Here is a 15,509-nt window from a genome sequence, read left to right on the forward strand (position 1 = left end):
ACAGAAGTTTTTGGCTTGTCTTCAAAAAAAGGGAAAAGTCATAAAACAATACACAGAGTGCTAGTTTCTCCATGTAGCCCAACCATGTAAAAGCATTCAAAATCTAATGCTGCCTCTTTCACTGATTTTGTTGAGTAGCTTAAACAGATTCCCGTTTTTAATCCTGCAAAACAGAAAAAGGAAAACATTGCACACTGCCTTACATTTGGAAAATTATCTTAAGGTATGGCCAGAAACAAGTTATAAAAATAATTTACAAAAAAAGTAATAATAATTTACATTCATTTTACAAATGAAAAAAAAAAACAGGAAAATGAGTTTTTTGATGGCTTAACACTAAAGACTTAAGAGCCTTATAAAGTTCATGTTTAAAAAAATAAACTAAATAAGTGTTCCAATAAAAGACTAAATAATGGAATACTCAAAAAAAAAAAAAGAGAGAGAGAAAGAGAGAAAAGATAAGTTAAAACTCCCTACAGTTTGAAAAAACTTGAGTTTCAATTTATTAATTTGGAAGAAGAGTTTGAGCATTAGTGCTTTTTTCAAACCAAGAAACTTCTGATCAAAGAGGGGTTTCCCATGTGGTTTACAATTTGGCAACTGAAAGCAGAATGTTCAGTGGACTCCAAATTTTACAATAAAACCCTACAGAAATTAACAAATTGATTCAAAGGTCTTCTAGACCAGGGATCAGCAAACTTTACCTGTCAAAGGCCAGATAAATATGTTAGGCTTTGCAAGCCAGTCAATGTCTGTCATTAACTACTCAAGTCTGCCATTATAATATAAAAGCAGCCACAGACAATACAAAAATGATACGGTATAGCTAAGTTCCAATAAAATTTATTTATGGACACGGAAATCTGAAATTCACAGAATTTTCATGTATTACAAAAGAGTACTCTTTTCATGTTTTCCTAATCCTTTAAAAATCCGTTCTTAGCCTGTGGGTGTCATACAAAGCGTTTGCTGACTCCTGGTGTAAACCAATCTACCTCATAAAACATACCGGGCTCTTACCGATTAGAACATTTTCTAAAATTTAGATAATAATTACTTTAAAGTTCTCTTTTTACATTTGCAGAGTTTATACTTAATATTCTTGGTTATATGTTTTCTTCCTCATCACTCAAAAAGAATGCTTCAAAACTAAAAATGCAAATACCTCTAACTTTACGAGCCAAAACCTAATGTCCTGAGGACACTTCTCCATTATGGTAGTCTGTGGTTAAAGAACTCTACTGAAATATTATACGTTGTTTGGAAGAGCGGGGAAAAGTAGTTTTTTTCTAGGAAGATTTATTTTCTCTCTTCAATATTCACCATTCTACAACTCTGTTCTGAGCCAGCTGATGAGTAAACTCTCTGCATAGTCCGCTGTTAGGATAAGCCGTCCAACCTAAAATCAAGCCCTCTAATGGTGTGACAGAGCCCATGTCTGCTCAAAGGAGAGCAGCTCTCCAGCAATTCCAGGACACTTTCTATTTTCCCCTCACTACTGGATACAGTCAGCATACAAACATGCCGTTGTTTTTCCCAACTTAAAAACTTCCTCTTCCAGGTACCACCTCACATCTATATTTCTCAGTTCTTCCTCTCCCTATTTTCTATCACTCACTGCAATCAAGCTTTTATCATTAATACTTAACCCAAACTATTCTCATTAAGGTCTTCAATGACCTACAACACTAGCCAATGGTGAGTATTTATCCTCATTGAGTTCTTACTGGCATTGAAAGTAAATAATTTCTTCTTAAATATTTTTTCACTTGACTTCCAGGACAAAATTATCTCCTTTCTGGGTTTACTCCTACCTCACTGTCTATTTCTCTCACCCTTTCCCTGGTTCCACTTCATCTCCCCACACTCTTAATGCTGGAGTGTAACAGGGCTCAGTCCTTGAATCTCTACCCATACTTCTAGGTAAACTCATCCACTGTCATGGTTCAATTATATACATGCTGATGACTCCCAAATTTATCGAACTTCACTGTCCACCTAATAGCAGACACACAGATCCAACCATTTATTCCATATACCCTCAATATCAGATATCTGTCTCAAGTTTGACTTGGTGCTGGCCTGATCTTCCCCTAAAATCTTCGTCTTCCCAAAGTCTTTCTCATCTCAGTGACTGGCAACTCCATTCTTCCAATTATTCAAGTCAAAAATCTGGGAATCATCCCTGATTCCTCTCTCTCCTACTATGTATCTATCCCAATCTTTCAGCCAATACTTTTTGGATCTACTTTCAAAATATGTAGATAATCCACTCATGTCTCATCACCTTAGCCACTACTTGCTCCCCACGGAATACTCCAATTGCCTTCCAACTAGTTAGTCTCCCTGCTTCAAGTCTTGGCCATTACAGATACTTTCAACAAAGGAGCCACAATGATCCTTTTAACATGTAAATCAGATTATGTCACTCCCTGCTATGGTTCTTCATTTCAGTCACCGTAAAAGCCTGGTAAGAAAGACCCTGCTGGGTCCAACCTCTTCCCCATTATTTTTCTGACCCATCTTCTAGGACTCTGCCTCACTCCCTCAGATCCAGCTCTGCTAGTTTCCTTGCAGTAGAACACGCGCAGGCACCCCCCATCCACCGCCCCTCACAGGGCCTTCGATCTGCTACTCTCCCTGCCTGGAAAGCTTGTTCATCCCACATCCACATGGCTTGTTTGTCTTCATCTTTCAGGTCTTTGCTCAAATGTCTCTCAATGAAGAGTTCCCTTCGCCACTCTGTTTAAAATTGCAAACTACACATTCCCGAACATTCCATTCCCTGGGCTTTATTTTTCCCCACAGCACTTTTCATCACCTCACACACAAAAAATATAACTTATTTATTGATTTTCTTTCCTACTCTAGAACGGGACCTTCTTGAGGTAAGAAATTTTTGCTTTTTCACTGTATCCCAGCCTTTGGAACAATGCCAATATGGTGACACTCGAAAAAAAATTTACTGAATAAATGCAAAAAGAAATTTATTTCTATTTGTGAGAATGCCTGGGATTTTCTTCAAGTTATACCCAGCAAAAGTATCTATCACCAACAGTGTGATTTAGTTTAGTATTTTGCAAATTTGGCTGATCATCAGCCTCACCCTAAAAATTACAAAACTATAAAATTCTGGGTCAACTCTACCGAATGAGCATCTGGGTGTGAGATCCAGAAATTTTTAAAAAGTACTCCAAGTGACTCTGAAGAACTGTTACTTTACCTGGAATAAAACATACCTGAAATTAAAAGACTATATTCCAATTACAGTTCTGCTACTTTAGGAAGATCTTATGTTCCCAAACCCTCTGTATCTGATTTCTTAATCATAAAATGGAACTATCTACCTTGCAAAACTTTGAGAACTAAATACGTAGAGAACAATTTCATCAACTGTCAAGTACAATAAAATGTGGAGTATTATGGAGTTTAATGAGCTCCTATATAAAAGCTGTACCACTGGAAACGAAGTCTATAATTAATTCTAAAAGATATTTAGATCCTTAAGGACTTTCAATTAATAACTTTTCCAGTAAGTTCCAAAGTTTATAAACCAAGGAGGTGAAAGACTATTATATACCAACAACTAACAAGGACCCCCACAAGGTTAATGGGGAAAAAAAAAAAAAAATCTTGAAATGTAGATTCTCTTCTCATTAAGTCTAATGATAATAAAAACAAATACCTTCATGCAATACCCCAGGGAAATAACTGAAGTGGAAAAATAACACAAAATATTCAAAACTGTACACCAGACAGATCTAGAAACTCTGATTATCTATTAAAAATGTACACTCTGAAAGATACAAAACGAGTACAAATATAAATACGGAAGAAAAAAGCAAAAAGCTAAAACCTTGATACTATCTAAGATTAATACTTTACCTGCAGATCCTCACACAAAAAGACAGATTCTTGAAAACTAATTCGGTAAGTCTTTAAGGCTTTTAACTTTCCCTTCTCTCTACAAGCAGGACAATACCCATCTGACGGGACTTTAGCTGAATCATAATTCTAAAAAAGAAATAAAGTAAATTAAAATATAGACATTCCTAAATTATATCAAATTACAAAAAGTTAAACGAAAAAGGAACCAGAAAAAAATTACAATTTTCACCTGGAAGTGTTCTGGCTAGATATTTTAAACATGGCAAATAAAAGAAAAGCACATAGGCTTAAAATACAGCTACTATTCCAAAAAGAAATGTACTACAGTTTTAAATATTAAATTTTAAGTGCTAAAAATAGCATCAGTTTTATGTGCAAGAAAAAGTAATGTCAACTGCCAGGGAAAATGTATGTTCCATATTTTCAGAGAATAATAAACCACAAGGTCTATGTTCTATTTCTACTTTCACATACCAATAAAACACAGAGAGGTAAACACATTAAAATAATCTTTCGCCATTGCTTAAGATTTCCGTGGAAGATACAATTTTTTAGAAGTTAATTGGAAAATTAAAACCAAATTTAAATCTCTAAAAAAAGGAGGAAAAAACCCAACTTTGCACTGAGGCAAAAAATAAGTTCACTAACTTTTCCCAAATACCCCACCATGTGGAGTGAAGATATCCCTATATCAGCCCCTGGTCCAATCACTGGCAAACCATTTCCAATCTTCGGGGAATCCATCACTCCGAGTCATTGGCTAATTTATGTCACTTGAAACATGTCAATATCACTAAGGATTTTTCAATGAACCCTGGAAAAAAAAAAGTCAATAGACAATTAAATAAAAAATTCTATTTACCTTGAAAAAGAGCTATGCTATAAGATGTATATATATTAAATATACTTTGAAACCATATGTCTTAAGATAAACATATTCTAAAATTGTAATCTTGACGTGAAATCAAATAACCTATACATAGAAACCTGGCAAATTTGTTGGAAGAGGGCAGACTGGAAACAGGACCAAGTTTCAGACTTACTTGTAAGCAAATTTATTAAAACTTACAAAAGAAGGTAACTATTCTTTAAAGCAAATTATACTGACCAGAGTTTGAAAACTCAAGTTCTTAGAGTCTATGCATAATCTGAAACAAGTATGTCAGCGTTATATTAGAAGGTACTTTAAAAACTCAGGATCTTTTGTGCCATTGCTTGACAGACACAAAAGAACCCCATAAATTCCTATTGCTTTCAACCACCAAGAACAGGTCACCAAGAGGATAATGCTATTTTTTTTAAGTTTCCACCAATATACTATTTTATAATAAATGAACTGTACCCGACAAAAATGTAAACACTGTAATAGTACAAATTAGGTATTTAACAAGCTTGGTTTGAGTGTTAATTTCATGGAGTAGAATCACATTCAGTAAAGTTGAAATTATGAGACTGGAGCTCAGTAGAAGGAAAAAATAATTGTTAAGAGTAGTTTAGATATGTGTTTAAAATATAGGGAAACCAGATACAAAAGACCTATAGCAGAGAACAGCAGGGATGTTGTAAAATAATTTCAAGCAAAAGTCTTTCCCAAATCTAAGAATTCATCATTCTATGACAACCATTTCCTGGGAAACTGTGGCTCGCAGATTCACTTTAAAAACCAGTGACACTATTCTGTTCCAGATATATAAACTTTACATGTCTTTCAAGCCGAGGAATAATGTCAAAAATAAAAATGTTTAAGAAGAAAAGTGTAAGTGAATCTCAATTCCCTCTTCCTAAAGAAATATATTGATATGGCAGGACTTCTCAACTACAGCACTATAAACATTTTGGACCAAATAATTCTTCGTTGTGAAGGCTATCCTTTCCCCGTATGATGTTCGGCGGCATCGCTCACTCCTACCTACTAGATGCCACTGTTACTCACTCCTCAGTTGTGACAAAGTCTCCAGACACTGCCAAAAGACCCCTGGGAGGCAAAACTGCCCCACTGAGAACCACTGCCAAAATGATCAAAGTAAGGGGCACATGGGTAGCTCTGCCAGTTAAGCATCCGATTCCTGATTTCGACTCACTGCATGATCTCACGGTTCATGAGTTCGAGCCCCAAGTCTAGCTCTGCGCTTCACAGCGCGGAGCCTGCCTGGGACTCTCTGTCTCTCTGACTCCCTCTCTCTCTCGGCCCCTCCCCTGCTTGCATTCTCTCTCTCTGTGTCAAAGTAAATAAATAAACTTCTAAAAAAAAAAAAAAAGATAAAAGTTTGGTGCTTTTACTTTATAAGCTCCTCACAGAAAACACAAATTTATCATTTTTGCTCTGTTCTATTTATAATGTACTTACAAAAGGCAACAAACTAGACAGAAGAGTCCAACTGCTTATGGTTCCAGAGTGGCCAAAAGCATGGGCTTTACAACAGCAGATCTGGGTTCAGAAATTTGTAACATTGGTTTGTTCTAAGAATTAAATACATATAAAATGCTTAGCACCTGAACACACAATATGTTCTATTTGTTTGGTGCTAATTTTATACTTTACCCAATAGAAACTATGGAGCCCATCTTGTATTATTCTGCACTATTCTCAAAAGAAACTGGTAGAACCTGGTACGCTATAATCCTTGAATAAGATGTTTTTAATGAAAATTTCCATCTGCCTGTGAGATCTAGAAAAACTTTTTTGGCCTGTTTTGTTTTGTTTTTTCTCTCTCTCTCAATTATAAAAGTAAAAATAAGAAGCCTTCAAATCTGCTCTGATCCTGATCTCAGCAGCCAACATTTCAATGGGACAAGCAGAGAGGCTGGTGGTTGAAATTCTGACTATGCAAAACCTGGCAAAAGAAAACTGATTTAAAAAAAAAAAAAAATAGCAGAGGTGAGCTATCCAGGACTTTCAAAAACAATTTACATTGTCTTATACACAAAACCCTGGGGGTGATTCTTGCAAGTTAATTTGCCCTCAATGATGGTCTCCATTGTTCTCGCTACAAACATAACCTGCTCCTCTTTCTTGTATCTCACCTAGATTTTGGCATCTTCATCCTTCCAAATACACACACTAGAAAATTCGAGTGGTTCTCTAAACTTTCACTTCCCACTTCCTCCTGTCCAAATTCTGTGGACAATTCTTGGGAAGCATCTCAAATCCCACCTCTTTCCATCCGATCCCCACTCCGTATTGCAGCCAAAGTAACGCTAGCATAAAGCAAGTCTGAGTCTGTCACGGCTCAACTTAAAATCATTTACCCCAACCTGATTGTAGGAAAGTCCAAACAGCTCAGTATGGACCTAAGGGTAGGACTATGACCTTAAAACTCACTGTACTTGAGACCGACCAACCCGGCTTTCCAGTCTTACCTTCCTCTCCTCCACTTCAACCTCAGCACCTTCCTTCTGACTCCCTCTTTTCATTATTTCGGTGAGCCACTGATACTCCAGGAGCCCCAGTGTGAATGCCTAGCCCAGTATGAACCCAGTTACAGCACAAAGAATACGTAAAGTTGCCCCTGGGTATGACGAAAGATATGCAATTAAGCTTCTTTCACAGCCCCGTGTGCACAGTGGGGAAACCCAGAGAACCAGCGGCTGGCTCCGAGAAGAGCCTCAAACTTTACATCTGAGCTTGCCCTCCAAGACCAAGAGAGCTCAGCACATGAATTATCAAAGGTAAGACCACAGTAAACTTGGAGCCGAGGACTGGGGTCGGCTTTGGGTGCCCGACCCTCCAGAATCAGATGCACAGGACCAAGACCTGTCAGTTTCAAAACCAAACCTTGGAAACCCAAGGTGCAGGGTTCCGTTAACCCTCCCCATCTCCACGCTCTTTGGAAGAACGAAACACAAAACAACTCTGGTTTCTCTTCAGCATTTACCTCTCTGAGCCAAAACGAATCAGTAACTCTCTACCTTAATCGCCAACCCTTCCCCCCCGAGCCCAGTCCCAGCCCCTCCCTTCCCTCTCCCAGCCTAGCCCACCTTTCAGCGCGCGGACCCCCCCCCCGGCGGCAGTCCCTTTTCCCCAGCTCTGTGCCCCCTTCCCTACTTCGGGAGCTGAAGGAAACCACTTCCTCTCCTCCCTTACCTGCCGCGTGCACGCTCCTTCTTCACACCGGGTCGGTCCGAACTCCTGTTCCAGCTTGGGTCCACACCACCCCGTGCAACGTTCAACCCACGTTCCCCCCGGCCCGCTCCTCCCCCACCGGCCTCTGCGCTCGCAAAGCGGCTTCCGGTTTGAGTCCGCGGCTAAAGAATTCCCCTTCCTGCTCGGCGCGGGGCCTGAAAGTTCGTCAGCGTGGCGGGGAAGGTGAGAAGGGGAGCACTTCCGGACGGCCTCTGCAGAGGCGTGGCTGCCCGCCCGGCTGTCGCAGCCGCAGTTTCAGCCGCGGCGACGGCTAGGGGCGGGGCCGGTGGCTGCCGAGCCCGGCATCTGTGAGTGGCTGGGTTTGGGGAGGCGACGTTTCTGGAAGCTGCTGGAAAGCGCTCGAGTGGCGGAGGTGACGCCGGCGACCAGGGGGTGGGGCGTGATTAAAACTAGTGCGCGCTCGGCAGCGGAGGGATTACGCTGAGGAAAGAGAGTGGCGCGCACCTCGTTGCGCCCGGGCCGACGCGAGCCCGGGTCGGAAGTCGACGCGGCGGAGAGTGACCTGGGTGGGTGGGTGGGTGGTGGGGCGAGGGAAGGGCTCCCCAGCCTGCAGAGGCGGAGGGTGCAATGGAGCCTGTCGGCCGGCGCGTCCCTGCAGCGCTGCGGTCTCCACGACGACTGTGGGCCGCGCAAGGCCCCCGTAGTCCGCTCCCCTAAAGCCTCGGTGAGAGCCGAGCAGCCACAGAGTGTGTGTTCACAAAGGGTCACCACACACGGAGCTGCCCCTCCCTGTCTCCCTAAACCCCATCTTCGAGGCCAGGGGCTTTTCTGCCAGGATTCTGGGGTGTTTCTCCTTTCCTCCCTCCCAGATCTTCTAACGGTAAGGGGAGTAGCCAAAGCACAGGGACTTTGCTGTCCACCGCCCGTTTTTGCTAGTCAGCAGCCGATCTGTCCCTGCTGCGTTCATTTTAGCTGCCCTGCCTTGCTTGAACTTAAGAGAAAAGGATAGTTCTCCTGTAGTTGATAAGTTTAAGGCTCTGCTTTCGTAGGAAGGTCATGTGGCTTAAGGGACATCGTGACCGCGTGTGCTATTTCTGAGTTGCATTCTGAATCTTGGGGCAGCATATTCTAGAAGTCCTTTTGGTCGACTGGTTCTATAACCTAGAGTAACAGTTTGGATTTTGTGACCCTGTCGTGACAGAGTAACCACCGTTAGCATTTTGGGCTGGGGGGGGGGGGGATGTTTTTAGTGGTTTCAAACTAAATAACTATATTCTAGAATAATGCTGGTAATTTTGATAGGGCGGTATAGAGGAAACAAGTCCCTTATACCAAGAAATTCTTCAGTAGAAAGGATTTTAGTTGTCCGTACTTATGAATGCATATGGCCAAGAAATCCAGTAGGGAGTTTGTTTTTCCTCCAGACTGAAAACTAGGCTGGTTAATTTTTGCTTACCTTTCTTGTTGTCCTCGATTATTAATATGCTGGTATATTTGTTGTAAGATCTAACTAGTTTTCTCTTTTTTAAATGAATTATGAAAATAGAACATAGCATTTCCTTCTTGAAATAATAGACAAACTCGGAGCGTTTTCCTTGTTCACCATTGCTATTTCCATTTTCAGGATAGAATACAGGATTTGTTTTTTTTTTTGTTTTTTTTTTTTGTAAATAATGCTTGCCGAATTGTTAACTTCGTACGTTGAACAAAATAATTGATTCAGTTAAAATTGTAGCTACAATTTTAAGATGGAAAAATCAACATTGCCAAACTGAATTATATCAATGAAACGTTGTTTGTGAAGTTGATTTATAGTCTTGCAGTGCAAATTTGATTTTTTGCCAGGAAAAAATATGTAATAGTGACAGAAACAAAATGGATGTAGGGCTTGGGTTGTGGAAAGAAAAGAGGATTTTAGATATACAGATTTGACTCCAGAATTTTTCCCCCTTGTAAAAGGTAGAAAAAGTTCGGCAAGACTTTCTAAAAGGAGTGATGCTAATAAGGACAATTAGGAGAGGTTGACTAGAAGAAACTCTCCTTTCAGTTGTATTACAGTAGCAGTCCCAGGTTGAAAAAATTGAATACATTCATGCTTTTTCCTTGCGAATGTGTTTGGAATGCCTCTTTCTATGTACACTGGTCCCAGAAAGAGTACAGTTACCTTTCAGTAGAAAGCAATCTCCTCGTCAGCAATGTGGTACAGAAATTGTATTTAACGTGTTTCCATTTAAAAACTAACACACTGTGATTAAAGGAAGCTTTTATTAGTGAACAGCCCAAATAGGAATATAATGTACAATTAGGATTTTCTTTCTTCTCTTTTAAATGTTTTCTTTTCATAGCATCAGGTTTTGTCCCCTCTGCTGGATTGGATTCCTTAATCAGGAGCCAAGTCTTTAGCCCAAACCTGGGATGTAAAAGCTGCCTGCTGTGATTGGTCGTTCTGATCTCATCAAAAAGATGAGAGTTGAAGGAACTAACCCTATTTTTTAGCAGCACCTTTGTGAGTGCAGTCTATAATCTATTTAATTCCAACATTCAGGAGGCTGCACAAACCAAAAACTTACTAAACTTGGAGAGAAAATTAATTTGGTAACAAAATATCACCCAAGCTAATGAAAAGTGATACATAGTTTTTACCCCATATGTTTTGCTGCGGAAATAGGTTATATGTTTGACTGTGGGGTGCTCCCCTTGACCACTGGTGTGGGAAGTGTTATGTGTATCCTGTAACATTTTTAAATTTCAAGGAGTTGTTATTTCTAAAATATATCCAGACCCTGGGTTTTGGATAGGGAATGTAAACCTATATTACTCTTTTTGGCAGTTATACTTGTGCTATGCGTTTGCAAATTTAGAAAATTAAAAGAAGACACTGTAGTTCTTGCCCTCAGTGGATTCAATTGAGATAGGATAAAGACAGTACATTTATCATACTGTAATATGTGCAGTGATGAGGATATGCACGGCCTATTTGTAAGTGTCGCCACATCAAGGCCACACTAAAAATGAGTAGTCTGAGGAGTTGAAGTTATTTTGTACTTTAGCCTCTGAATTTTAGACAGAACATGGCGACCCTTTATGTAGTCTAGACTTGTTTCCATTTTGCCCACACAAAACGAGAAGACAGTATGATACAGAAGAGTTGTAGAGTAGATCTTGGAACATCTGATTTCTAATCCTCACTCTTTTGTTTTGTGACCTCACATAAGTCGCTTAATTCTCAAGGCCTCAGTTTCCAGATCTATAAAGTGAGTTTAGAATAGATGGTCACTTACAGTTCCAATATTCTACCTACTATGCCTACTTTTTGCAAATGTTTAACATTAAGAGTATGATCCTTTTTCATCTCAAACTACTTTGGTGCTGATCTAAATTTTGTATTTTCTTTTGGATTAGGTAATAGATTCACATGGTTCACATTTAAAAAGGTAAAAAAGAATATGCAATGAAAAGTCTTCCTTATACTCCTGTCCCAGTTTCTTCCCTAGGAAGCAACCAATGCTACCAGTTTCTTATATTTTTTTCTAAAAAACTTTCACATGTATATAAGCAAATAAATACTACATATATTCCCCCCCTTTTGTATGTAAATGGTACTATGCACGGTGTATGTACCCTGTTTTTTTCATTTATCTTAGAAACTGTTCTATGTCATTATCTAAAGTGGTTCCTTATTCATTTTTATGGCAGCATGATATTCCACTGTATGATGTATCACTTAATCGGCCCTTTCCTTTTGGACATTTAGGTTTTTTTCCTGGTCTTTAGTAAAAGCACTGTGCAATGAATAACTTTGTACATTCATCGGTTTCCACAGATGTGAATATATCTTTTCCCTAAACAGTGGCACAGGTCTATTGGGATAGTGACATAGTTGGTAAACTATGTTATTTGGCAACCAGTAACAAAGAAATTGATGGATCAGGGTCTCAACAGTATATTGCCAGGGTTCCATCCACTTTGACTTATGTGCTCTCTATGGCAGTATAGTATAGTCATGTAGTGGAGTCTGTACCCTGTTTGGTTCTAAAGTAAACATATGAACTAAATCACATCACCTGAATGACTGTTCTTTTTTTTTTTGAGCTGTGGATGAAGCAAATGGATATGCAGGGACCTTGTTTTAGGCAAAGAAGTATGTAAGTGTGTGTGTGTGTATACACATATATCTGTATGTGTATGTATGCGTATATAAATAAGTATATAAATCTTTAAACACTAAAATCATACAGCACAGCAAGATTTTCAGTGAAAGGCTCTTAACTGAGACTAATTGATGGAACAACATATTTGGGCTTTCCAGCTCATGCTTACCTCTAGGCATATACTCACTGAGTACTATTTAAATTGATATTTTTCTTTTAAACTTTTTGCCAAGCACATGGAGTTGACTTTGTATAAGTTGCAACTTTTATGTATTCTCACTTTATAATTTTTTTTAATGCTTATCAGAGAGAAGGGGGGGGAGGGGCAGAGAGAGAGGGAGACATAGAATCTGAAGTAGGCTCCAGGCTCTCAGCATAGAGCGTGATGCGGGGCTTGAACTCTGGAACCACAAGAGCACCACCTGAGCCGAAGTCTGACGCTTAACCGACTGAGCCACCAGGTGTCCTATATATTCCCACTTTACCAATGATAAAACTAAACCTAGAAGTGAACAACTGACCCAAATTTGCATAACAAAGTGGCAGACCTGGGACTAGAACCTATGTCCTCTAATTTCTAATGCAGGGCTTTTTCCAGTACATCACATGCTCCCATTTCACAGGTAGCTGTAGCAGTAGATCTGAGAATGCCCCGTGGTTAGGGACCGCTTTAGGTAGGTTTCCTCTACGTAGGTTCTAGAGCAATTTACAGTTCGGAAAGCAGCAGGTCATTTTTCTGAAAACAAAAGAACATTCTATAATTATTGAAGTCATTATACATGTTGATTAGCAATCAGGAGGACTCCCAAATCAAAAAATTAAAGATGATTTAGAGAGACACTCTTTTCCTAATTGGGGCACAGATGTCTCTTGGAGATGAATTTATCAGTCGTAAGATTAGAGGGAAATTAGGATTATTTGGAAACAGCCTTACATCCCCCCGAGTTCATGCCATTTGTAAAATTTTGCCAGGAATATCTGAACCAGCAGAAAAAGAGAAGTGATAGAAACAATTGCAAAAGAACTGATAAATAGAAGGGTAGAGAATATGCTGTGGTAATTGGATTCCCCTGAAGCTGGCATTGTAGCATGTGGCCGCCACCCCTGCTTCAGGGCCTTAATTCTCCTAGCTGTTCCCCTTCTCCTTGCGTATGTGACTCATCCTTCAAGTGTCAGCCTCAGTTTCACTTGTCAAGCTGTCCACCCTATGAGCAGCCCTCTACCTGCCTTCCCTACTCTAATTCCTTATTACCACCTGCTGTTCGTTTTCTTCACAACCTGTGTATATGTTAAGTGTCTACTAACTTGTGAGGGCAAGGACTACGTCTGTCTTATTCGAGGTTATATATACATTGCCTCGTACATAGTACATATTTGCTAATCAATGAATGATCATCATGGTTCCCAGTTCACAGGGCTGACAAAACCTACTCTTAAAATGTAGTGTTTTCCACAGTATATTTCCCCACGTTCTTATCCTTGTTAGTTCAGGGTTTTGGAAGATGTGAGAACAATATTAACGTATTTGTCAACACACTTTTATTGAGTATGCAAAGCACTGTGCTAAATGGTGGATGAATACGAAGGTGCTTAATGCATAATCTTTTTCCCAAAAAAAGTAGAAGCATTTGTAAATGGATAGTTTTCATACAAAGGCAAAATGAAATAAATGCTAAATAGAGATGTGCAAGCAATATTCCGTAGCAACAACGGAAAGAAACTAGTTAATTTTAATTACAGGAAGGGTCTCACAAAGTTGAATTTTGCCTTTGGTCTTGAAGATGGAAAAACAGTTGAGGTGCCTATAACATGGAGAATAGGGATAAGTAAGTGTTTAGCTTCACTCTTTAGAAAGTCCTTAAGGGGTGCTGGGTGGGTCAGTTGGTTGGGCATCCAACTCTTGATTTCAGCTCTGGTCATGATCTCACAGTTCATGGGATAGAGAGCCCCAAGTCAGGCTCTGTGCTGACTGTGTGGAGCCTGTTTGGGATTCTCTCTCTCTCTCTCTCTCTCTCTCTCTACCCCTCCCCGCTCTTGCATATGGCTGCACATTCTCTTTCTCAAGTAACATTTTTTTTAAGTCCTTAAGATAGTAATATTTATCACGAAGTCTTATAAAATATTGTCATAAAGCAGTCTTTAAAAATTTCAGTTATGGGGTGCCTGGGTGGCTCAGTCAGTTAAGCATCCGACTCTGGATTTTGGGTCAAGTCATATCTCACAGTTGTGAGATTGAGCCCCACGTTGGGCTCTGCACTGAGTGTGGAGCCTGCTTAAGACTCTCTCCCTCTCTTTGGGGCACCTGGATGGCTCAGTTGGTTAAGCATCCGACTTCGGCTCAGGTCATAGTCTCGCAGTTCATGAGTTCCAGCCCCGCGTCGGGCTCTGTGCTGACAGCTCAGAGCCTAGAGCCTTCTTCAGATTCTGTATCTTCCTCTCTTTCTGCCCCTCCTCTGCTCGTGTTCTGTCTCTCTCTCTCTCTCCCTCAAAATAAATAAACATTAAAAAAAAAATGTTTTTAGGATTCTCTTCCTCCCTTTCTGCCCCTCCCTTACTCACGCATGTGTGTGCACACTCTCTCCAAAAAATAAACATTAAAAAATTTTTTTCAGTTATAAATGAAATTACTCTGGCCTTAAACATTATGCTTATAAGTTAAGACTAACTGTAAAATTAATTTGACTGTTTTGACTAGGTTGGTGCTTTCCAACTAGTTGCTGAATCATCAGTTCAGTCTAATAATTGGATTCTGATTGCTAATTGCAGTTGGTAATTATTTAGTAAACTAATCAATTAAGACAAAACTGCCTTTGATTTTTTTTCTTTTAATCTTTTTTTTTAAGGGGTGCCTGGATGGCTCAGTCGCTTAAATGTCCAACTCTTGATCTCAGCTCGGGTCATGATCTCATGGTTGCGTGAGTTTGAGCCCCATGTCGGGCTCAGTGCTGGCAGTGTGGACCCTGCCTGGGATTGTCTCTCTCCTCTTTCTCTGTCCCTCCCCCACTTGCACTGTCTGTCTCTCAAAATAAACATTTAAAAAATTAAAAAAAAAAAAACTTCAAGAATGTCTTTTTTTAAAAAAAATCTTTTTAAAACTGATTTTTATATCATTGGTGGTCTTTAATGTGTGGTTGTCTGACCACATCATAAGTTTAAGTGTTGACTATTTTTTTGATGGTCTAATTTGATTTCTAAGTTTACTATTGCTTTTCTGTTCTTGTGTTCTTTTTAAGCAAAGGAGATTCTCTCCTTTCCATCTTACTAAAAAGAAAAAAAGAAACAGGCTTTAGATTCACAGACCTGATTTCACCTTGTCCACTTATTAATCACAGTTCTTCCACTTTCCAATTTTGTTTCTTCCAACAAAATACTTAACCTCCCTGAGG

At 39.6% G+C, this 15,509-nt stretch overlaps 1 protein-coding gene and 1 long non-coding RNA gene across 5 annotated transcripts in view; one reads left to right on the forward strand and one right to left on the reverse strand.

Moving 5' to 3' along the window:
- Positions 1 to 8,097, reverse strand: part of USPL1 (ubiquitin specific peptidase like 1) — a 37,639-nt gene extending 29,542 nt beyond the window's left edge. The window contains exons 1-3 of one of the 4 annotated variants that reach the window (XM_060637436.3): positions 7,973 to 8,083; positions 4,555 to 4,702; positions 3,886 to 4,014 (exon numbers count right to left, since the gene is read on the reverse strand). In XM_060637436.3, coding sequence (XP_060493419.2) covers positions 3,886 to 4,014; positions 4,555 to 4,632 — 207 coding nt within the window. In that variant the 5' untranslated portion in view covers positions 4,633 to 4,702; positions 7,973 to 8,083. Of the gene's footprint in view, positions 1 to 3,885; positions 4,015 to 4,536; positions 4,703 to 7,972 lie in introns of all 4 variants that reach the window. The other 3 variants (XM_060637435.3, XM_060637437.3, XM_060637438.3) reach the window with 3 other exon arrangements.
- A 579-nt stretch (positions 8,098 to 8,676) lies between these two features.
- Positions 8,677 to 15,509, forward strand: part of LOC132682216 (uncharacterized) — a 105,343-nt gene continuing 98,510 nt past the window's right edge. The window contains exon 1 of the long non-coding RNA XR_009611544.2: positions 8,677 to 8,852. This is a non-coding gene — a long non-coding RNA (uncharacterized LOC132682216). The remainder of the gene's footprint in view (positions 8,853 to 15,509) is intronic.

The sequence above is a fragment of the Panthera onca genome, chromosome A1, assembly GCF_046562875.1.
Source record: "Panthera onca isolate mPanOnc1 chromosome A1, mPanOnc1 haplotype 2, whole genome shotgun sequence".
In the NCBI taxonomy this organism is placed as follows: domain Eukaryota; kingdom Metazoa; phylum Chordata; class Mammalia; order Carnivora; family Felidae; genus Panthera; species Panthera onca.